Genomic DNA, 23690 nt, shown 5'->3' on the forward strand with positions numbered 1-23690 from the left:
TCTCTCTCTCTCACGAGATTTCGTTTACGTCAGAGCTCGTCGCCATCTTGGACTCTGACTGAATAATAAATTCCCTCCCCCCAAGAGCGCGCAGCCTTTCTTGAGAAGCGCCTCGTTGGGAGAGTGTCAGGGGCACCGCGTCCTTGTGGCGGCTGGTGGTTGGCGGCTTCTGCGTGGCTCGGAGCGAGGGTAGGCCCCGCGTAGCTTCTTTGCCCGGCTCCAAGATGGACGGCAGCGGGGACGGGGGAGGCTGCCCTGGGGGAGCACGTGGGGCGCCGCTCGCCTTTCCTGGGGCTGCTGGGACGGTGGAGGAGTCGCGAGGCCTCCCGCCGCCGTCGGGCAGAGAGGCTGGCGGAGGCGGGGCCGCGGCCGCCCCCGACACGAGCCCTGGCGGCGGCGGCGGCCCAGCCTCTTCTCTCCTCGCACAGCCAGGCGGCCACGCTCGAGGCCCGCGTCGCCATGGCCGCGGTTCCCGAGTTGCTGCAGCAGCAGGAGGAGGACCGCAGCAAGGTGAGGCCCTGGCCGCCCTCGGCCCCCGGGCTGGGAGGCCCCGGCGGTCACCCAGACTCCCACGCTCCTTGCCCTGGTTCCCGGGAGGGGCTCGCGGGGCAGGGGCCGGAGACGCGGGAGCGCGCGCTCGGCGTGGAAAGTTGCTAAAACTTCTCGGGGGAGACCGCGCAGTGCACGCGTGACCCGCTTTGCAGCAAACGACGGAGCTCGAAACCGTACCCCAGCCCCTCCAAAATACTGGGGAGGTTCAGTCGAGTCAGGTATCGAGAGTGTCTCTTGCAACTTCATAAGCGCTCAGTGCACCGCTCCGGGAGGGAGTGCTGTCATTTTTAGGAGGTGCTCAAATAGTTGAACTTAAGTTTAGCTCTTAAGATTTGCGTGTTGATGTAAGGTACCCCCATGCCGCTTGGATCTTGAGGTCTAAAAGGTGACTAATGCAGTCAATTTATGTCGCCATAACCAATTGAAGATTGAGGTAAGCCTCCACTTTGATTGGTCCTTTACTTATAAGTTAGTTTGAAATATACAGGGGTTGGTATGAGCCGCAACGTTTTGTGCAGAATCGTCAACAGAAACGTTTTTCTAACAGAAAATCAAAATAACTAATCTAGAAATTCGAGGCGCTCTGACATTTAAGTAACGTGGAAGGCATTCTTAAGAAATCAAAGGCATTTTTGATCCACAGCTCTTTGGAGAGACCTTTTCATCTAGTGGTGCTAAAGGTCGCACACGGCTGCGGGATTGTTCAGCAAGGGGGTCACTGCTGTATTAGTTACTGAAATGAAGCGTGAGGATAGGGTCTTGGTTGGGGTATTTTTATTTCTTTCAAAGTGGAAAGAAGTAATTTTTTTTCCTTCCCTAAAGCCGGAAGTGGGAACTTGAGAACCATTCTTTCTAGAACATTCCAAAGGTAGTTTTCTCTCTAGACGTTTAGATGGCTGAATAGAAATTTGGGTAGATGGATTCCCCCCCACCCCATCCCCTACCTTCCATCTTCTTTCTTGGTCCAGAATTTATTTTAGACAGCTCTTTAAAACTTCAACCGATCTTCCTATTTGTTAGTATAGTATACCTGTGGTTGGTTTTTAAAATAACTTCCCCACCATCCTGATCCTTGAGCAAAAGAGGATTCTGAAGGCTCCTGGTTTTAGTGACTACAGGAAAGGATTATATAGAATTGTCTTCCTGCTTTTCTTTTAATTGCAGAAATAAGGAAATAGTAAACTTAATAAAATATTACTGTAACACGTGGCTTCATTTTTCTTCCTGGTATCTGATACTAGTCCTGGGATGTGGATCAAGTCTAGATGATTTTTACTGTTCACCAAAGGGGAGTTTGGGACAAGAGTGGAATAACAGGAGGGCAAATCTTGGGCAAACTGTTCTCTTGCTGTAATTCAACTTTGTTAGTTAACTGAAATATTTTACGTTTTTGCTGAAAATGTAAGTTTAAACTTTCTGATTGCTTTGGAATTTCCATGAGGATAGGGGTTCTTGAGGTTTAGACCTGCTAATAAGGCAGGGAACATAATTAATTCTTGAGGATTTTGAGTGCTCCTGCAGAAGTTTTGGCTGGTTCAGCAAAACAGGAGTACTGGCCTATATCCGGTAGCTTGGCACTTCCATTTAGTCATATCCTTTTGAGCTGAAGGTGTTGATTTGTCTCCTTTCCCAGAAAGCAGTTGCATGATTAATTTGTTCTTTAACTAGTCCTCTACTGATGGGAAAGATGGTGTTCTGGTCTTTAAATTTAGAAAAGTAAGGTTTTGCTAAGTCGAGCCCCTGAGAAATTTAACTGAACCTTTAACACCATTAGGCCGCATCTTCACGATAAAGAAACTGGTGTAGTGCAGTCCCCGCCTGCCTCTCGCACTGGCTGCATCAACATTCTAAGGTGTCTGGAGTTTTTAAAGGTGGGGGGGAGAAATGGAGATTATGCAGAACCTTGTTCCCATAAGGTATTTACCCAGGCTTCCTGTTTGCCAAATGGTCCTTTAAACAGTGGGCATCGCGTTTAGGCTCCCACTCACAGACTCGGTGTATGTCTATTGTGATGAGTCTTGGTCCTGTTAGTCTTGCCAACCTACGGCAAATGGAGTGTGAGTCCTGATTGTCTCCTGGGATTTTTATTCTTAACTTGTTAGTGGACTGAAGCAAATGATCACACAGGAGAATCTGTAAGGGCCCTCCCCAGCCTAGTGCTGTTACTTTCACCTTAACTTTCACTAGTTGGTTACATGGGCTTTGGGTGGACAGTGTTTCCTTCCCAGAGCCAGTCATTAATGTTTTACATTTATGCTGCTGCTCTGGTTTGCAGATTGTTAACTGGTGTGGAAGTTGTCTCTAGGGACACCACTCTCCACCAGCTTAGATGAAGAGTGTTAAAATTTATGTTAGTGTAGGAACAGTCCTGAATTTTCACCAATACTGCAGCAAGTCCAGAGTAACTGATTCGTGTGGACTGAAGTTTTGTACTATGTTTATGGCTTGACTTCTTAAATTCGGGAAGTGTGGCTTCTCAAAGCTGCCCAAGCCTTAGTTCTGGATCAGTAACTTGCAGACAGTGTCTTAAGATCCCCATTTGTGAATACTACTATAGCAGGTCATGATCTGCCCACTTTTTTTTTTTTTTTGTCTGTAGGAAGAAATGGCTTAGGGCAACTATGAGAGAATTTTCTGGATTCTGAGATCCAAATTCTCATTTGCTATGAGACATAGTAAGTGACTAACATCTAATGTAGAGCTTCAGTTTAAACCAGGGTTTCTTAACCTGAGCATTACTGATTGACATTTTGGGCTTGATAATTTTTTGTTGTGGGGAATTGTCCTTCCTGCATATTGTAGCAGTATTCCTGGCCTTTATTGGGTGACTGTAGCTCCCTTCCCTTCATCAGTGACAGTCAAAAATAAATGCAGACACTGTCAAATGTCCCTTGGTTGAGAATCACCAATTTAAACTTTCTAAAATGGTGTGATATGGGTGGGTCAGATCGTTGACTGTCTTTGGTAGAATTAGCCTTCCCCCCAGTATTGAGGAGCCTTACCAAAAAATGGTAAAGGGTTCTGGGCAGTTGAGAGTTACAAACTCTGCTGTGTTTACCATGTTGGAGTTCACTGCCCCCTTTGGACAGTGGAAACCTGAGGCTCGGATGCCACAGTACTCACAAAGCATTGTGGGGCAGAATTGAAGATCACTGAGAAATGTGCTACAGGGTGGAACTTGGTTTAAAAATCCTGCTTTTTTGCTCTGTTGTCCTGATTGCTTGAGGATATTAGGATGTACTTCTGTGGGTCAGTAGTACCACTGGCCAGTGGTGAAAGGCACATACAGTGACGTTAGGCTGTATTTAGGGAAACAACCTTTTAATGAACCCAGTTATTCAGAGAAAAGTATTTTTGGGCTTTATAAGTTCTGCCTTTTATTTTTGAAATAGCGAAGGGATAGTGGGAAATCTTGTCTTGAATGAATAGCAAATTTGTTTTTTACAGGTTCAAATTGAGAAGTTTCTCTACATCTTTACATGAGAAACTAGCTCCCCCCCCCCCAAAAGAAAAAAAAAATACTTCACCTCCAACACCTGTATATTTTTTGATTGGCCATTGAGTTAACTCTTAAGAGAGATTTCCCCCTAAAAGGGGGATATGGAATTTCTCAACTGTTTCATACCCCAAAGGCAAACTGTAAATACACAGGGAGGAGTGAAGTTGTAGTTTGAGGTTCAGGAGAGACTGAACTTTAGTTTAGAGATTGGGTTCTTGGCTTGACTCCCCCCCTTCCTTTTAGAAATTTGGTGTCACTTTTTCAGGCACTGCTATATGGTCCGGAGAGAAAAGTGTAGTTTTCTCAAAATAGTTGCTTATGTTAATCTGTGGTATGCGTTTTCTGCCAGAAGAGTTTATGGTTTACTTGTTTTTGAGGGGCAGAGCCCTAAGCCTTTGGGTCTAGTTAGTGTAAATGGTGAGGAGCACAAATGCAAATGTCACCAGCCTTAAGGCTTTCACCTGATCTTTAATGAAGAGCAGTACAAAGCTTACATGTTGTGCTAGTGGGGACCAGGTATCTGGTGAGGGATGAAGGGCTGAAATATTTATATCTGAAAGATCTGCGAAATGTGTGGTGCCTCTGACTAGCGTACAAGGAATCCCACCAGGAAGCAGGCAAGCTTTTCTTCTCTCCACGCTGCCATTTGTATCTTTAACTCATGACACAAGCTCAAGCTCAGCTCCATCCACGTTGCTGAATCATCTTTGTTGGTGAAGGTAAATTTTATTCTCAAATCTTTTTCTATTTTATCTTGGGTTGATCATAAAGTAAGACTGCTTTGTAGTAAGGAGCTGTGGACTTGATAGACCAGGAACTTTTGGAAGGGAGACTTGATGAAATCTAGTAGTAGGTGAGGGGCTTTAGCTTTGAATGGAGGAAATTAGTTTTTTGTTTGTGGCAGCTGCTTCCTCTGTAGCAGTGGTATGTTGATTCCCAATAGAATTTCTGTGCTAGATCATTATAGATCATGTGGTTCAGCGTTTCACTTTGTGAACTCCTGAAAATAATCCAGGTATCTTGCAATTAGATGGATTGTAATTAGATGAATGTCACAATGAATTTTATTTTAGCCAATAATTCAACTTAATCTCTTTCTGGTTCCATGTTGGGATTCCACTGGCTCGTGGGCTTGCAGCCTTGTGAAATGATGATTCAGTTTATCCATTCGCTGAGTGCGCTGCACTGACCTTCTTCCAAGCCTGGATTTCTGTTCTAGGAACTCTGGGCTGCGTAACCTCCAAATGCCCTGCAGTCTGCAGTGTTCTACTGTGGACAGCTTGTGTGTTGGTGGACTACCGGTAAGAGTGGTTGGTGTCAGCAGGGATGGGTCCCTGTGGGTCTCATCTCACCAAGATGAGTGGTGGAAATCTGATCACTTGCTGCAGCTCTTTATCTAGTTGTTAAGCTTGTGGCTAATTTCCATAACTATTATCTATGTTAGTAGACTGAGATCTAGAAGTCTTTGGTTCTGTTGTCCTTGAGGACTATGATATGATACTGGCAGGGCTGAATTATAGGAAGGGGGGAGCCGGGGGGGGGGGAGATGAGCACATATACCTGTAAAAGCAGCTCATGTATTGCACACAGTCAGTTCAATTGTTTTTTATGCACCAGTGCCTCAGGGATAAGTGGGATAGAACACAGACAAGTTTTGGTTACCTTCAGGGTGGGAGGAGATAGTGAGAAATAATTCAGTACCATTACAGTATTTGAGCCATAAAGAGGGGTTTGGAGAAAGATACAGTATTAGAATTTCTTACAGAGCACTTCCTTCCTGTGAGCTGAAACAGTAACAAAGTAATATGTTTCATAAGTATGTATCATGTGAGTCAGTTTTCAGAAATTACTGCAAATCCAGTGTGTCTGCCGCAGAGCATTTTTGGATTTATTTCCTCACTAGTGAGTATTGGATTAGGTAAGGTATCCGTACCTGTCTAGCTGAAATATGGCCTGGTTGTTTCTTGCCTGTTCTGGCTCCATGCTGTTTACAGACCATTCAAAGATTATTTGTCATATTGGCCCTCTCCCTGGTAGGGGTCTTTAGTACCTTAGCCATTGGGTGAAGGGAAAGCAAAGCAGAATCCTTAGGAGAGAAACAGTTTGAAGGAGAGGCACACTGATGTAGCATGTGCTGGTTAAGTACATTTCTGCTTCGGTACTGGAGAATGGAAAGTCATTTCAGTGTATACATGCAGGCTTTTCTTCTATCTGCAGTAGTTTCCTTGCAACATTCAAATTAAGATGGAAATATAGGGGCTGGCGTATTCAATTTCTTGCATGTATACAAAACTGGTTAGACTTACGTGGCTATTCACCTAGACGCTATTCTAGCAGATCAGAGTGACTGTGGAGATGATTTCTTCTCATTGTGTTTGTCATTTGGCTATATGGCAGTAATGTAAACTGGAGTCTGCAGCTGCCATAACATTTTTTATACTTTATGTATCTTCTTCTGTGGGTTCTGAATTTCTGAATCTGGCTTTCTGTGTCGTCCAGCCACAGAGGTGCTCTTTGCCATCTGTGTGCCACTTAACCTTTTGAAGAGGAGGCTTTGCAATGGCGTTAAATTAAAGTTGTGTACCAAAGTGAGTCATAAGTGAGATCTGGACCAAAAGTGGTCTTTAGCAGCTCAGAGCTTTGCAGATCTGTCCTGTGGCCAGTGTCAGGTGCCCCAGCTGGGAGGCTGATGAACAAGTGAGGGAATGCACAGGGATTGATTTAGTTTTTCTCCTTTTCAGCTCTCTTACCAAGCCTTCAGATTTCTTAAAACAGTTAAAATTTTGTTTTCTAAATGAAGCGATGCTTGTTTACCCCCTTTTCTTGTCACAAAGATCACTGTAATCCTTACTGTAAGGATTAGTCTGATAAGGAAGTATATTGGGGACTGAAACTCCATCTAAAACTTGGAGTATGTGATGTAGTGGTTTCTTTGGAAATCTACAAAAGAAAGTCTGTTTTAAAACAACATTGCACATTGGAGAGTAAATGTGTTTTAAATTTGATTCTCACTAGTGACCTAAGGGAATGGGAAAGGGAAAGTTAACGTGCCTAAGGTTAGACTCTGTTCTGAAGCCTGCCTCTCCTGCCTGCCTCTCCCCACTGCTTTAAACAGCTGTCCCAGTCATTTTGACACCTGTGGCCCAGGTCAGACAGTGTTGGCCAACAGGGCTAAGGCAGCACTCTGGGCACTTACTTAGGCTAGGGGGCAGAGATGGTGAGTGGGCGAAAGTGTATGGAGGCGTGTCACCCACTCGCTGTACCCTCCACCCTGTTGATTATTTAGCAAGTACTGTGCCATGGGGCTATGGAGTGTTGGTTCTGTTGACCAAGCAGAAAAAGGAATGCTGAGCTTTTAATCACAGTTGATACTTCCGGAGTGAGGAGACAGTGCTGACTTAGAAGCTTTAAACATTTCACAACTTTTTACTCCTTGGTGATTTATGGGCTTCATTATCTGGAGGGTTATCTTGCTGCAATACAAGAAAGTTCCTTTGACTTGTGAATAGGGATCATTTGAGTTGGTGATGGTCTGCATACTCAGAATTTTGCCACCATCCTTTTTCAGACAATTCTTTGAGGCCCAAATGCAGACTTTTTCCGTGTTATCTGTTGTGGGTTTCTTTCTTTTTTTTTTAATTGTTTTCGTGGTGGGGTGGGAGTGTTTATCATGTCAGGTGGTGGGATTGTTGAGTCCCTTCCTAGGGTGGTATATTTAGGCAAAAGTGATTACTGCTGGAGAAGCTGGGTGCTTGGCATCTTGTTATAGTGCACAGTCTTTCCAAACCTCTAGTGGTTTTTGTTATTTTGTGTTCTCATCACACTCTTAGACTAAAAAACAAAATATCTTTGCTGACAAGAAGATAGTAACACAGTGAATAACCTGGGCTGTTACTTCTGTATGGTTGGAGGTGTGGGAAAGAGGTGACATCTGATGTTCGCTGGTGAAGTCCATTGCCGCTTTGACTGGTGCTTCAATGAGCCCCGTTTACTAGATTACATTCCCCTTGGGTCTTCTAACCCTAATTCCCAAGGCAGTCCTTGTGGTGCTCACAGGCTCACTGGGCTGGGAGTGAGTTAAAATGGAATTGACAGTATGTTCAGAAATTGAGAGACTGCTGGAAACCAGGATTTGTGACCTCGTTAGGAAATGGAATCTCAGGAAACATGGCTCTTGTTGCTGAACTCAGGGAAATGCACCTTAGACACGGTCCGTGGGCCGGCCCCATCTTTCCACCAGTAACCTGACCCACTTTATTCGTGTACTGACTCTTGACGTGTACAAACATGAGATCAGTGGGGTGGCCAGTATTCTCTGCAGTCAAATTTAGTGTATATTTTGAGGTCTTTTTAAATGCTGCATTTGCCCAGTGATAAATTATCAGAAGGAAGGAAGCTTTTATCAGAAATATGTCAGAGAGTCACAGCTGTGATAAAATGAAGTATCCCTGACCTTGAAGCTTTATCTTTCTTTGCAGAGATTTCATAAATGGACATGTGAAAATTAAGCCAAACAAGCAAATATTTCATAGGAGTCATCACGAGTTCACTTGGAAGATGTATTTAGGTTGACATGTAAGGAACTGTTAAGTATATTGTGATCTTAAAATACTTGATGTTAAAAATCAAGTTCGGGTGGCAAGAACGTGAGCCTTAGTTCTTAGAGGAAAGCCATTGTTCTAAGGGCTCACTCTGGTTTTTGCAATTAAAATTTTTTTCTTGGTCACAGTGCTGAAGGAAAAAGGGAAGTACTGACAGTTTCTGAGATACTACAAAGGAGAGAGAAGTAATCCATGTGTTCTTAGAGAATATGTTTAATCTTTTCATACCTAATAGAACCAGTTTTTCTATTTTCAGAAGTTCATCAGTCTTTGGTCTTTTTATTTTGAAGAAAGGAATTCAAAGGGAAATTTAAAGGGAAATACTCAGGATTCCCTGTTCTCTCATCCTCTTAACTCCAGTCTTCACTTGGCATTTTCCTTAATAGTCTAGAGGGTTCTGGCAACTTTAGCACTAGTTTACAATTGGGGGCTGGGGGAAGGATGAGATGTTTAATCCCTGCAATCTCTTATTTGTGTCAGGCCTTCAGATCCACTGTCAGCTTGTCTGTCTTAAGAATGAAAGAAATTATCATATTTTAGATTCAGTAGGAAAGCTTTTTTTTTAAGGAAGACCATTTTAACCACTTTTTCCTAACAGTCCACTTCTTCCAAGAATTCTTTTTAAACAGTCAAAACTGGAGTTGGATATTATTTTCCTCTGAGTTTCCAACTAGCAAAAATCATTTACTTTTGTTTCCAGGGCAGTGCTCACACTTCTTCCTTATGTGTAATTGCAGTGGAATTCTGATAATTAAGGCCTGTGTTGGTTTTTACAATTCACTTCTTGTGTCTAGATTTCTCATCTCCTTGACAGTCCCTGAATATCAATAGGTCCACTCTTGAGTGGATTTTTACCTCTCCATGCAAGATCCCATACCACCTGACTGTTCTCTGTACTTCCAAGTTTTCCCAGCCTCTAACTTTCAGATATACGTACAGTCTGTTAACGCCTCTTGAATGTTCTTGTAATTTGGGTATTTATGTAAATAAGAAGTTCAAGATTTCATTTTATCCAGTTGAAGCCTTCTTATTCTTAGTACAGTTCTTCAATTATTTGGTTAAATGTATTTTTCATGTACACATAAAGTATGTAATGTACATGATATTAGAATTATATAGTTGCTTTGTTTAGATTACAGGAATTCGCTGGACCCACCCATGCATTTAAGAGCAGGTTTCCCCACAGTTTCAAATACTATCTCAACTTTGTTCTAAATAGAACAATAGAAGTCTTGTATAGACTGCTTTTTAATTACTAGCTCCCCATTTTTGGAAGGATACTTTTTAGGACTAAAATGAACTTGAGACTAATAGCCAAAAAATGTATTTCAGCTGAGATCTGTGTCAGTGGACCTGAATGTTGATCCCTCGCTTCAGATTGACATACCTGATGCACTCAGTGAGAGGGATAAAGTCAAATTTACGGTGCACACCAAGGTAAGTGACAGAATGACTTCAGTAATAAAAACAGTGCCAGGTTGCAGCCTTGTTATTCACAGTGGGTGTGAGAAGAGACCTAGTGACCTGAGTGTAGTGTGGCACTCCTGCTAAGTGAGGCCCCTCCCTCCACTTGCTCCTAGTAAGCATCAGATGAGTGCTCTTCTTACAGCATTTTCTACTGTGGTGGAGCCCTGGGGCTGTGGGCTTTGCTGGTGTTTAGTGTGGCTTGTGCTCTGCTCCGTGGGGAAGCAAACCAGACAGAGCGACAGAGCTGGAGCCACCTGCCACAGAACTCCACCTTTGTTTGTAATTTGCATGCGTGGGAAGTGCTTGCTTTTCCCATATTTACTAAGTTCTTGGCTGTCACCCCACCTATTATGATTCAGAAGAGGTTTTTTTCTTCCAGATTTTTAAAAAAATTTACTTTGAAGTATAACTGATTAATAATGTTGTGTTAATTTTTCTCCAGATTTTTAATTTGACAAAAGCAATATGCCAATCTGTGAAAAATATAGAAAGTTTAATTCCTTGGGATCTTTTCAGGAACATTTTTAGCCTCCTTTCTCCTTCCATACTAGTTAAAATATATTGAGTGCTTGTCTTATGCCAGGCACTTTTGTAAAGGGTTTACATGGGCTTAATTTTCTCTTTCTAACAATCTTATGGTATTCTGTTATCCCCATTTTACAGGTGAGGAACTGAGGTACAGGTTTAAATGAAGTAAATGGCTGAGGCACAATTTGAGTCAGGAAGTTTGAAGCTAGAGCTCTTGGTTTATGCCATCTCCAGCATAATATTGGTAATATGTTGTCTATGAGGTCCTCTCCCACGAGGTTTTCTCTGTGTACCTTGGTGGCTTGGTGGTATTAACATACCTGTCACTCAGGCATCGTGAGGCCTACGTGATTATGTCTGTTTGAGTTGACCTGAAAGGTGGAGTTTTGTGACTAGAATTCCGTAAAGAACGTGTTGAATCTTAGCTTTGTTCTTTATTGGATCTCATTAAAAAACTGGATGTTCTGTTATGCAGAATTTTCCCATAGTGCACTGCATGAAACCCAAGTCACTTTATCTGAAAATAGTAGTTAACAGTCACTTCTTTTTTCTTTACAGACCACGCTGCCCACGTTTCAGAGCCCAGAGTTTTCTGTTACAAGGCAACATGAAGACTTTGTGTGGCTACATGACACTCTTATTGAAACTACAGACTACGCTGGGCTTATTGTAAGTACATTTTGGGTAATCAGATAATTACTGAAGCCAATTTCTTCTACCTTGCTGTTCATTTTGTTTTGAGAGACTTTTACCCACTTTTTTTTATAATAGGTTGTGAAAAAAGTCTGATTTCATTTGTCAACTAGAGTATGTGTTAGCTATTACTGGTAAAATCTAAAGTATGTGAAAATAGCGTTTTAGCTGTAAGATGAAGCATAGTCTTATATTCTGTACAATAAAAGAGAGTAAGCAGTTTCATGGTGTAAAGTCTTGTCTACCTTTGGGTTTAGCATTTCTCTGGCATTTCCTTTCAGCCATCAAGTGGAATTGATCTCTGGTGGTAGTGTGTGCTGGGTTTCTCAGGTGTGTTCTGCTGAAGGCGTAAAGGGGGCAGTTGTCTTTGTGCTTGGCCCTTGAGAGTTAATGCGTGGCTCTGGGAAGAGACTTAGCTGATTTTATTTATTTTTATTTTTTGGTTGCACTGTGCAGCTCGCAGGATCTTAGTTCCCCAACCAGGGATTGAACCCGCGCCCTCGACAGTGAAAGCGCAGAGTCCTAACCGCTGGACTGCCAGGGAAGTCCCTTAGCCGATTTTAAGGGAGAGAGAAACATGGCTTTTCCTGCCAGGCCAGCTGAAGAATCTGGCCAAATAGTTAAACAAAATCAGTACTGAAGCTTTTAAGAATGTCCACACAAAATTAGAATCTTTTATCCTCTGGAATAAATTCCTTTATAAATCCAGAGATTATTACCTTCATCGTACTTCACTGGCTGCATTTTAGCATTGATTGTAATATATAAATTAAACTGACAGTTGAAGCAGGATAAACTGTCATACCTACCAACTGTCCAGTGATTAACCGAACAAATGATTACAGTCAAAGTGAGTGCCCGTTGTAGGGAACACTTCTTTTAAATGGCCGAAAGGAATAAGGTTAAGAGAAAAGTGCAAGTTGATTTTCAGGCAGCCCCACTGGGCTCCCTGCCTCCTTTGCACAGGCACTGAGTTGCACATCTCGGGGGCAAGAACCCTCATGAGTTACTGCCTTGACTGCAGATTCCGCCCGCGCCTGCAAAGCCTGACTTCGACGGCCCTCGAGAGAAGATGCAGAAACTGGGAGAGGGTGAAGGGTCTATGACCAAAGAAGAATTTGCCAAGATGAAGCAAGAGCTGGAAGCGTAAGTGCATTTTCTTGATGGGGGCTCTACCCTTTGAGAATAAAAGTGGTGATGTGTGCAGAAACGAGAATCTGACAGCTAATTTCAGTTAGTTACCTGGCTATTGTCTTCTCAAACCACATTTTCCAGAGTGTGGGTGAAGGGGCCTGGTTTTTGTACTTTAGACATTGATTCCCTGGGGACTGCTGACGCTGAGTAGATGGTGGTTCTATCTGTAGATCATGCTTGTCATGGAGTGTTGGTCTGGCATAAAGTGAAGAACTAAACGTTTGTCTTTATATATAAACAAGTCTTCAGGCTGTGATAATCTACAAAACTTTCTTCCCTGAAGTTTGTTTACTGGAAGTATAGTTGAAACTAGATGGCAGTGAGTGCTGCTACAAAGAAGCATTCTAAGAATAGCCACAGCTATGGCTCTTTTAATCTGGTTGTAATTCTTTCAAAGAAAAATGGATTCTTTATTCTGTATCATAGTTGGAGGTTTGCATACAGTTTCTTATGACGCCATCCTTGCACTTCTTTCCGTTGGCTCCCTCCCTTCTTCGGGGTCCATCTCAGCGAGTCTCTTCAGCATGCTGCCACAGGTCCATTAGCCTGGTACCCCGTGGACAGCTCTGAGGATAGAGCGCTGAACACAACAGACAAGTTCCTACTGTTGGGAAGTTTAGAGTCATCTCTAGTGTGTAGATTAAGATGAAGCCACTTAGTAGTTTCTGATGGTTCCAGGCTTTGTTAGACTCACTGCCGTGTACATGGCTGCAAAATTAAAGGGTTTTCATGGTTATAAAGAAGCCAGTGTTTTGTGCTTAAGTACACGTGGATTTGGGCTTCACAGATGTACCCTATCAACTCTGGTTATATCGCTTCCCCTTTCGGTGGCTGTTCCACAGATTCCAAAACGAGAACTGCCTTATTACCTAGTTGGATGCTACATTATACCAAGCTGCTTTGGGTCCAGTTGAGGTGTTCTGCATGGCTGCAGGAGCAGCGCAGTGAGGTCCCGGGGAGCAGTGTTGGGTGGTCAGGAGCTGAGGCCTTGTGCGCTTCTCTTCCAGTGAGTATCTCGCGGTCTTCAAGAAGACTGTGTCTTCCCATGAAGTCTTTCTTCAGCGGCTCTCCTCTCACCCTGTTCTCAGTAAAGATCGCAACTTTCACATTTTCCTGGAGTATGATCAAGATGTAAGGCATTTTTATTCCATTTCCATGATCCAGTTAAAATGTACAAAGAATATACTTGATATATTTTCTAAAAAATTGACTTTCAAGGTTGAGTTTCTTATCAACACAACAGAAACCTTTCTTAGATGCTCCTCCCCTTGCCTACCTCCCCCAGGGCAATAGATCCAACGTGTAAGGCATTTTTATAAAATGTTGCATGTAAATATTTTGACCTTTTTCCCCTCAGTTAAGCTTGGGATTATTCAAAATAATTTAAGTTGATCCACATTTGTTTTATTCATTGAAAGGGAGACATATGCTTGCTTTTTTTACAAAAATACGTTACATTTCTTGCTGTTTAATATGTATGAGGCAAGCCCTGACCTAGACATTTCCTCACAGGTCTTCTAACCAGTGAATAATCAGCATAACAGCACAGTAATTCTATCAAGAATTTAAAGGCACTAAGACTTGATATTGATACCTAGATAGTTTTTCACAATATCTCCTAAGTCACACTTTTAGAATTACAACCTGTGCTTAGATTTAGCTGTTTATTTGATATTTTAGATCTGTTGTTAACGATGGAATTAGAGGTATCTTAAGTGTATACTTATACTAGTAAACAGTTACTTGGAATGTGTTCAGGACTCGATGGGAAATATATGTACCGTTAACTGTTTTGGATTTCTCCTTAGCTAAGTGTTAGGCGGAAAAATACCAAAGAGATGTTTGGTGGCTTTTTCAAAAGTGTGGTGAAAAGTGCTGATGAAGTTCTTTTTTCAGGAGTTAAGGTAAGTGGCCTCTAGCTGTTTGAGAAAATTCTTCTCTTTGTGTGAATAGGTGACCTTTTGTTTCTTCAGAATAGATATTTGTGAAACAAATGGTATTAGCTTCTCAAAAATGTAAATAATTTTTTTCAAATTTGGTTATTTTTATCTGCTTATTGAATTTTCACTTATTTTCCAAAAATACTCTCTTCTTTCCCAGGAGAAGGGATAAGAACCTTTCCACACTTAAATCTTCATTTTCTCCTTTTCTGTAAGGAGAGGTTATTCAGTTATTTTTTAAAAAAAATAAGCTACAAAACCAGTATTTCATGCTATTCTCCCGAATTGCACTGTCCCTGGTAGCCCCAGCCTCAGGTGGCAGTAGAGCACTTGACAGATGCAGTTGGCTGGTGTAATAAAGGAACTGAATTTTATGTTTTGTTTACATGCTGGATTTCAAGGACTTGATAGGAAGAAAGAACCATAAAATATGGGTTTTACCTGTTTCTTTTTATAATGTGGTTACTACAAAAGTTTTAAGCGGCACGTGTAGCTCACATGTTTCTATTGGACAGTGCTGTTCTAGAACATCAAATAAATGTACAAGTTTCTCACTAGCCTTGTAGGTGTGGTTTATTTCTTCACTCCTCAGCGCCCCTCCCTTCTACCATAACAGTTACTGTCTGGTGTCTGACTTTGCCACTTCAGGGCTTGAGTAGGGAGCCCAGGGTGTAGGTGCTGAGAAACACAGGGCGTTGTCAGAAATGTGGAAGCTCTGGGGCTGTCTCTGGCACAGCTGAAGGTGTGCTGTCCCCACGCATTGCGGGGGCATTTGGCATCCCATGTCAGTGCCCACCAGATGCCAGCGTTGCCTCCCAGTCTGGAACCGAACACGTTTGGCAGGTGCAGGTATCCGAGGCGAGGGAGCCACCCACTGGGCGGAACCACTGCTCTAGCGGAATTGCTGGAGGTTAGAGAGGATGCTGAGTTTTACTGGGCTGTGCTAAATGGCTCTTCAAAATGGTTCTCTCTGTTGACATTTCCTGCCAGCATTTCACTTTTCCTAATCCCAGGTATAAAAAGTGCATTTCAAAAAAAAATTATTTTTATTTCCCTAGTCTTTAGGGGTTAAACTTCTTATGCATAAGGTTATTTTTTTAGTGTTTTTTTCTAATATAAAATACATATTTGTAAGAAGTTTTGCTTCTTAGACCTCTTTTTTCCTTCCCTTTAGGAAGTAGATGACTTCTTTGAGCAAGAGAAGCATTTCCTCAGTAACTATTACGATAGGATCAAGGGTTCCTGTGCAAAGGCTGACAGAATGACCAGCGCTCATAAAAGTAAATACTTTTGCCCATTAGCCCCTTAGTCTGCTAATGTGCCAGCTCTGCTCACATAAAAGGGCTATCCTTGTTCCTGCAGATGTAGCAGACGATTACATCCACACCGCAGCCTGCTTGCATAGCCTGGCTTTAGAAGAGCCCACGGTCATCAAAAAGTAAGTTTTTGTTGGAAAACATTTTCTCTAATCCCCTAATTGAAAACTGTTGGGTGGTAAAATGGGTAATGACTACACAGGTTCAGTTCCGCTCTTGAGCCAAGCCCATCTCGGGTGGACCATAGTCTCCAGCACTCACTTTATACTATACACCCTCTGAACATAAATACTTGTAAGACGTTTGTAGGGGACTCAGGGCACTTCTGTACCAAACGTGATAGTTGTTGTCAAAGCCTTTATTTCTGTCAAACTTACATGTGTCTGTTGTTGATTCTTTTGATTTTGGAATTGTCTTTGAGAGAAGTTTGCTTTGTGTTTTCTGGCAAATGGTGCTTGCGCTTTACTCGGTAATGCCCTGGGCTGACTTGAAGAGATTTGGTTAAGGTAGCCATAAGGGTAAAGTAATGACCCCAGTCTGATTTTGAGCATTTTTTTATATTAATTTTTCACAGTTTCTTCATTCTAGTTATTTCTGGTGTGAGATGGTATAGTTGGCCCCTTTCATGTCTGTGGGTTCTGCATCTACAGCTTCAAACAATTGCAGATCGAAAATACTTGTTTTTAAATTCCAGAAAGTTCCAAAAAGCAAAACTTGAATTTGCTGTGCATCAGCAACTATTTGCGTAGCATTTATGGTGTACTTACAACTATTTACATAGCATTTATGGTGTACTTACAACTATTTACATAGCATTTACATTTTACGCGTGATAAGGAATCTAGAGATGAGTTAACATATACAGGAGTGTGTGTGTGCATTATATGCAAGTACACCATATAGATAAGGGACTTGATCAACTGTGGATTTTAGTCTCTGTGCAGGGTGGGCACTGTATCCTGGAACCACCCCTCACTGTTACTGTCAAATGACTGTGTTCTACTTACACCTAGGCTTGGTCTAGGGGGCGTTAGTATTTCAGACTTGAAAATGGGAGTCAGGCTGATGGCAGAACCAAGACAAACTAGTAGCGTATTTATGGCTTAGAACCTGACCTTGGCTAACACAAGTTTAACAGCGGATAAAAACTTGGGGACACAGGTTCTGCACAGCAAGGTGGCTGAGGGGCAGCAAGAGAGACCAATGCTGGTGAGTGCGGCACTGGAAATGTGCTCGGTTTCGTAACCATCTTCTCTGCTAGTTTGGGCCACTTGTGATGAAAGCATTGCTTTGATAAGTTAATTATAAAGCGCCACAGACTAGGACTCCTGAATTTGCCCATTCATGTCTTAGAGCATTGATAAGATCATATTTCATACATGATTTAAGACTGTAAGCCAAAATCGTGTATATTTGCAGGTACCTATTGAAGGCGGCTGAGCTATTTGAAAAACTTAGGGTAAGGATTTTTATGTTGGTCTTCAAGGTATGTGTTTTATAATCTGTAGATTTCTGCTTAGATGACGGTGGCCTTTGATTTTTTAACAGAAAGTAGAGAGTCGAGTCTCCTCAGATGAAGACTTAAAGCTGACAGAGCTCCTCCGATACTACATGCTCAACATAGAGGCTGCTAAGGTGAGGGAGTTCTCCCAGAAGAGGTCTGATGATACCGATGTATTCTCTTTGTTAAAAATGAAAGAAGATGGGAATTTGTCAGGATTGTTCATGTAAGTGATGTCAGCCTAAATAAAGAAGTAAACTGAGGCAAGCTCGAGTTTCTTCAGGAGTAGCAGAGGAGTTGCATGCAGTGTGGGAAACACTGTAGCAAGCCACAGGAGAGTCCATTGAGGGTGTGGGGTGGGATGTATTTTGGGGCAAGGAGTGCAAAGAGGAAGAGTCTTTGGCAGTAAGATGGTTGGCGTGAGGGAGCTGGTCCCCAGCAGTAAGCTCATTGGCTGGTGTTCACTGGTCAGGAGGTAAGTCTGGGTCTCCTGTATATCAGGTGTTTGTGGGAAATCAGTCTCTCAGTTCTTAAGTTGTGTAGTTATATTCTGAGGGTGCGGGTGTGTATCCTCCAGTTCCGTTTTAGATTGAAATCATCTCACAGTGACGTGCCTTTTTTGTGACATTGTGTCCTTAGTTTGCATTGCTTAGGAACTTAGGGGCAGTAGGGCTGGTGCCGAGTAGACAGGTAATGGCTTGGGAGATTATATGCTGTTGGATGCAGAGATAACCGGACACATGCCAAAGGGGCTATTTCTGAGGCAGAAAAGGCTTTGGGGTTGTGATCTTTTATTGAATTGCAGTTGTCACTGCAGCCTTTGAGTCATAGAGAGCATTACTTAACCAAAAGCAAGGCGAAGTGGTCAGCAGAATGACCTTTGGGAATGGAACGTGCATTCTTCACTGTCTACACTGTCCTGAAGAAAAATGTTTAAATTATTTTTATATGAAATATACTAAACCTGGCAGCATAAAATTAGGTAAGGAAAATACCTAATGGGAAAATGTCATCAGGAAGTAGAAATTCATTCTTTCCCCCATAGTTTAGTTTTATTTTAGGTGACTTGTCTTGTGACATGTTTTCTTAGAGAAAAAAAATCCTGTAGTCGTCACTGTTTGGTTCCTTCTCTTGATCCGTATAAAGAATGCTGGAAAGGCCGTCAGCAATGCATTAAGCACTGCTATTACCAGCCTAATGTTGAGATTTAAAGCGGGGGCGGTGCAGGAGGTGGTTGATGTCTGACATTTTAGGCAGTGCCCCAAGGTACTTGTCTGTTTTTTAGAGTACTTCAGATAGTCTTCCTGTTCTGTTCTAGAGGTTTTTCGGTATTGGTTTAACTACCATGCGTCACATCTGTTAATTTTCTTCTCAGGATCTCTTATACAGACGCACTAAAGCCCTCATTGACTATGAGAATTCAAACAAGGCGTTGGATAAGGCCCGGTTAAAAAGCAAAGATGTCAAGCTGGCTGAGGCACACCAGCAGGAATGCTGCCAGAAATTTGAACAGCTTTCTGAATCTGCAAAAGAAGGTTGAGTGGGGCCACTTTTTATTTACTTTTTGCTTTTTATTAGGAAATAATCTGAAGCTTACAGAGAGAAGTTGCACAAATGGTACAGAGAACACCCATACATCCTCTGCCTTGTCACTTGCACACGTACATGTGCTCCTACTTGTGTGATTTTATAAACATATCTGGGTTTTTTTTTTTTTTTTAACCATTTGAGATTAAGTTGTATCTTTCTTAGTCGTTTTATCCCTGAAAACTTCGCTGTGTTTCTCTTACATCCCTACAGTACAGTTACCAACTTTGGTAACCTTTGATACAATACAGAGTTGTCCTCTCCCCCTCTCCTCCAGGTCAGCACTTGGTGCTGTCTGTCCTTTATTAACACAAGCCTTCCCTTCTCTCCCATATTTTTTTTTTTATCATCTTCATTAGACCCATGGATTCCTGTTTTCAAAAAGTTTTAAAATTCATGACTGTACGAAGTTATTTTGGTGTTCCTACTGTCCAGACTGAGCCAGTGAGAGCGCCCTTAAAGCTGGCATGGCCTTATGACACCCCCGTATTTTTGAGGATTAGATGTTTTGTGCTACTCTTAGACCTTTTCTACTCCAGCCATGAAAATCGCCATTTCTTCCAGGAGCCCAGATTGAGTGCTACGTGTGCTCATTTCTTCTGGGGTGCCTCTGCTTCTAGACCTTTCAGCCAACAGTGGGGAAATATCAGGATGTGTGCATACACTTATATACTCTTCAGGGATCATGAGTCTGTGATAATGACTCAGTTGTATTCCATCTCCACAGGGTTGGTTCTTGCCTTCTACCATGCCAGAGTAAGGGGCTTTTAAAATATAATTTAGGACTTCCCTGGTGGTCCAGTGATTAAGACCCTGTGCTTCCAATGCAGGGGGCACAGGTTCAATCCCTGGTCAGGGAACTAAGATCCCGCATGCCACGCAGCATGGCCAAAAAAATAAAATTGGGAGATGGTGTACCATGTCCATTGAACATGAGTGTACTCTAGATAGTCTTTTCCTTAGTGGGAATCTCCCTGCCCTGAAGTTCTTAGGGGCCATGGAACATGCCAGAGCAAAAAGTAAAGACTGTGTCTTCCAGAATGTGAATGTAAATTAGAGTGGACACTTGATTCACCCTCAAAACACCCTCCCCCTTCAAACTCAGGTTTCCATGTGGAATCCGTATCTCATTATAAGACTGTTTCCTCAGAACTTCCCCCTCCTCTGTGGCGCTGCAGTCCTGGTGTATCTGGAAACGCTCTGCTCCTTTGTCTTGGCTTCTCTCTGTTCAGGACTCCGGTGCCCTCACTGAGGGACAGGGCTTCTCTGTACGTCTTTGCAAATGGCCTGCAGACATGCTCCCATGGCTGCCCTTTGTATTCTTTCAGAGGAACCTCTTTCTCGCTGCACTGTAGTTTAAATAAAAATTCTAGCTTTTTTTAAAAAAAACAGCTAATTTAAATTTATAAGGAAAAAGAACACTTCAAAACTACTGAGTTGAAATCTTAGGTTATTATATAGGCCAGAGTTTAGTGGCTTTGAGAATTTTTTTAAAGAGAAGCCACAAAGCTTTACAATGGTGCCAGATTAGGCTTGTCTCTATTGCCCAAGGTTTGTCCCTTTGTTGTTTGATCTTACCCTCCTTATTCAAAATGTAAGCCTGGGTGTACACTATTTAAAAGTGCAGTACTCTGTAGAATAATGAGATAAATGGCTCCTAGCCTGTTTGTCTTAGGTTGAGGTTCTAAGGTTGTGGCTGAATTGATGGGAACTCTTGCAGAAGCACAGGGCAGTGGGCAGGTGTCCTGGGAGACAGATGGGTCAGTCTGGAGTTCTGGTCCTGGAGGGAAGGAGAAGAGCTTATTTTGACATCTGACAAAACCAGCCTGATGTATCCGAGTTACTATCGTTAACATCACTGTACATTTTTTGAGTTTTTATTTTTTAATGTGGCTGCTTGTATTACATTTCTGTTGGATGGTGCTGTGTAGACAGGATACAGGACTCTGAGCACCAGCTTAAGCTAAGGGAGGATTTTGATTACAGGAATGATGGTGAGAGCTGCAGGGTGGAGCCTGAGTTCACAAGTGTGTGGAAGGAATCAGAGGGAGTCTGATAGGACAGTGATCCTGAATTTTCATGATGGATATAGACACAAAGGTGGCATGTTCTGTAGAAATAGCCACAAAAAAGCAGTTTTCAAAGTTTAAAAATGATCCATAAAAAAGGTCATTGGTGCAAGTATGTGTGGCCCACTACCTCCCTAGCCCACCCTCCACAAGCACTGGTTCCTAGAGGGAAAGGGCAAGGCAGCTCAACTCAGAAACCTCCAGGTGTTCAGGGGCCATTCTTGGTGACTGGGGGTGTGTTCCAATGGCAGAGATAACAAAAATGTGAGAAAATGTGGTGTAGGGTACCAAAGCTTTGGAGATCATTTTATTTGTAAAAATGGTATTTGGAAGTTAAAGATGAAGATTGTTCTGTTTTTCTTGGTAAACTTTGCTTTGTAGAGCTAATCAATTTCAAACGAAAGAGAGTGGCAGCATTTAGGAAGAATCTGATTGAAATGTCTGAACTGGAAATAAAGCATGCCAGGGTAAGTGTTATCTTCAAACTAAGTCAACTTTGGGGGGTCTTTTTCAAGTTATTTACCAATTCACTATTCCACTGTCATCAAGCAGATGGCATTTGCTTTGTGGTTTTAATCCCCTGAGGTGTGGGTGGGAGCCACTTGTCAGAGTATTTTTTCCACTGCAAAGCAAAACTCCGTATGTCTTGATGAAATACTGCTTTTTGGGAAGAGCATTCTTGGTGGCGGTTACCCAGCTTCTCTCTTGACGTCCTTGTGGGCCACACCCTGAAGGAGTTTTTCCAGTAATTTGTGAGCATCCATCATAGCATTTATAAGCTCTTCGTTATCTGGAGTTTTCATGGAAGATTTTTTTTTTAAATAGTTTTCTAATTTGCTAAGTGTCTTCTGATATTAATTCCCTTTTGGTTTAAAAAGGAGGAAAACTTCCTCATAATGTCTGTAGCATAATTTAGCCCAGAAAAGATGGAGAACAGTGGTTCTCAGTGCTAGAGCATATTAGAATCCTACTGGGGAGCTCTTAGGGAATTTTTGTTTTTGTTTTTGTTTGTGCCCAGGCTCATTCACTCAGGGTTTCTGGGCTCTTTGGGTGGTTCCTGGGTACAGCAGATACTGAGCCTCAGGGTGCTGTCTGAGCCAGGGCAGTCAGGTCACTGTCACTGGCCATCTGTGCTGGTTAAAGCAGGAAGACTGAACGTTTGTATGTATTTTGAATTCCTTTATTTTGACCACAACAGAGATGCTTACTCACTTGCCTCTTTAAGTCCTGCTGTGTATATGACCTTTTAAATTGGAGTTTTAAAGTATCATTTATGGGTCATTTATGATAGTGTTCTGAGTATTCTAGGTTTTTTGAATTCCTTTAAAGTGAGTACTTTGTACAGTATTTCCTGCCAAGTCCTATGTGAATATTTATCATTTGTAATCTCATTTATAATCTCACCCATAACTACTTTTTAACAACTTTTTATCCAGTATTTCCAAGGCTTTCAAATACCACATTTAGGTTAAGTCACATGAGTGGGATTGGCATGATTGCAGTGGGAGCAAACCTGGGGTGTGGGGTGGAGGTGCTGAAGTGCTGACCAGCCCTTCTGAGGGTGAGGAAATCCCCAACGTGAAATTGGGATGAGGGGAATTGTGGTTCAGGGGTCATTGGATGAAAAACAAGTACCCGGCCAGATGTCTTGTGACAAGTGAAGTCGGTGGGTCTGAGGTCCATGCCTCACCAGTGCCCCGACGTCTGTCTTCTAGAACAACGTCTCCCTCCTGCAGAGCTGCATCGACTTGTTCAAGAACAACTGAACGAAGGACGTGAATGTGAAGAAAGCCCGCATCACTTGCACTCAGATCATTACCACGGAAGATTTATTACCTTTGGTTTTAGTTTAAAATTATGTGAATAAATATTTTGATTTCTAAAGATCTTAACACTTAACCATGTTGGTTCAAAAATATTTCTATTGCATGCTACTTCGACATAACTAATCTTTATGCATTTAATACCTCAGAGTGGGTAGAATCTAAGTACTGGGTTCTCCTCTAATTTGTCTTTCGTAATTAAGAAAGGGTGCGGGAATCTTGCGCCTTCTGGAGTCTGTGTAAGCAGTGGTCTGGTATACACTGCCTCGCTGTTCCCTGTGCCCATGCCCCTACAAACCGGTTACTTTAGGGTAGGTGCCAATTATAACAGATGAGTCAGCCGCTTGTTACAGGTAAGGGACATTCCATCTCTTCATTAGGTAATTTCCCCTTCTTACTCTCCTGGTTCTTTAAGCACCTTGAGTTGTTTGTACTATAACAAGAGCAAGAAAAATCTCATATCTTTATATACACCCTTTGCAACTCCATTTTTGTAGTTGGGAGATAAATATTTGAGGGAAGAGAAGCATCTTAAGGGTATAAGAACAAGTAATAAGGCCTAATTTAGAAGGTGGCCAGATCTACATTAAGAAAGATGTGAACCCCCTACCTAATGGGGGGAGGGCCGGTATGTGTGTTTGGACTTTTTATAAAGTGTACAATAAAATAATCCATGCTCTACTATGGAGTGTTTTTGTGGGAAACAAGGCCAGGTGCGCCCTGAGACTGCACTTGCAGCTAAGCCTTGGGGATGGTGAGGGCTTTGGTATCTGCCAAGCGTTGTCCCAGCCTCTGTTCTAATCTTAACAGTTTAGAAGACTACAGACCTGTCTTTAAGGGTATATCTGTCCCATCATCGGTGTGACTGAGCCTTAAGGTGGTGCCTGCCAGGTTTATGTCTGTCTTTTGTAATTATTCGA

At 42.3% G+C, this 23690-nt stretch overlaps 1 protein-coding gene and 1 non-coding gene across 3 annotated transcripts; both read left to right on the forward strand.

Annotated features, from left to right (window-relative positions):
- The first annotated feature begins 41 nt into the window (after window positions 1–41).
- Window positions 42–23485, forward strand: SNX5 (sorting nexin 5). Of its 2 annotated transcripts, XM_029221122.1 has the most exons (14): window positions 42–189; window positions 429–510; window positions 9985–10089; window positions 11206–11316; window positions 12365–12486; window positions 13542–13665; window positions 14343–14438; window positions 15649–15754; window positions 15837–15912; window positions 17210–17249; window positions 17339–17425; window positions 18667–18826; window positions 21329–21414; window positions 22663–23485. In XM_029221122.1, the coding sequence occupies exons 2-14, from the start codon at window positions 460–462 to the stop codon at window positions 22711–22713; spliced, it is 1215 nt and encodes a 404-aa protein (XP_029076955.1). In that variant the 5' UTR covers window positions 42–189; window positions 429–459; the 3' UTR covers window positions 22714–23485. The 2 variants fall into 2 exon arrangements, with proteins under 2 accessions (XP_029076955.1, XP_029076954.1); XM_029221121.1 differs by having other exon boundaries at window positions 96–510; window positions 22663–23470.
- On the forward strand, window positions 5194–5430 carry LOC114895084. Its single transcript, XR_003793397.1, has one exon. It is a non-coding gene; the product is annotated as a small nucleolar RNA SNORD17 (small nucleolar RNA).
- Window positions 23486–23690: the final 205 nt, after the last annotated feature.

The sequence above is a fragment of the Monodon monoceros genome, unplaced genomic scaffold, assembly GCF_005190385.1.
Source record: "Monodon monoceros isolate NGI ecotype Baffin Bay Population unplaced genomic scaffold, NGI_Narwhal_1 Super_Scaffold_13, whole genome shotgun sequence".
NCBI lineage: Eukaryota > Metazoa > Chordata > Mammalia > Artiodactyla > Monodontidae > Monodon > Monodon monoceros.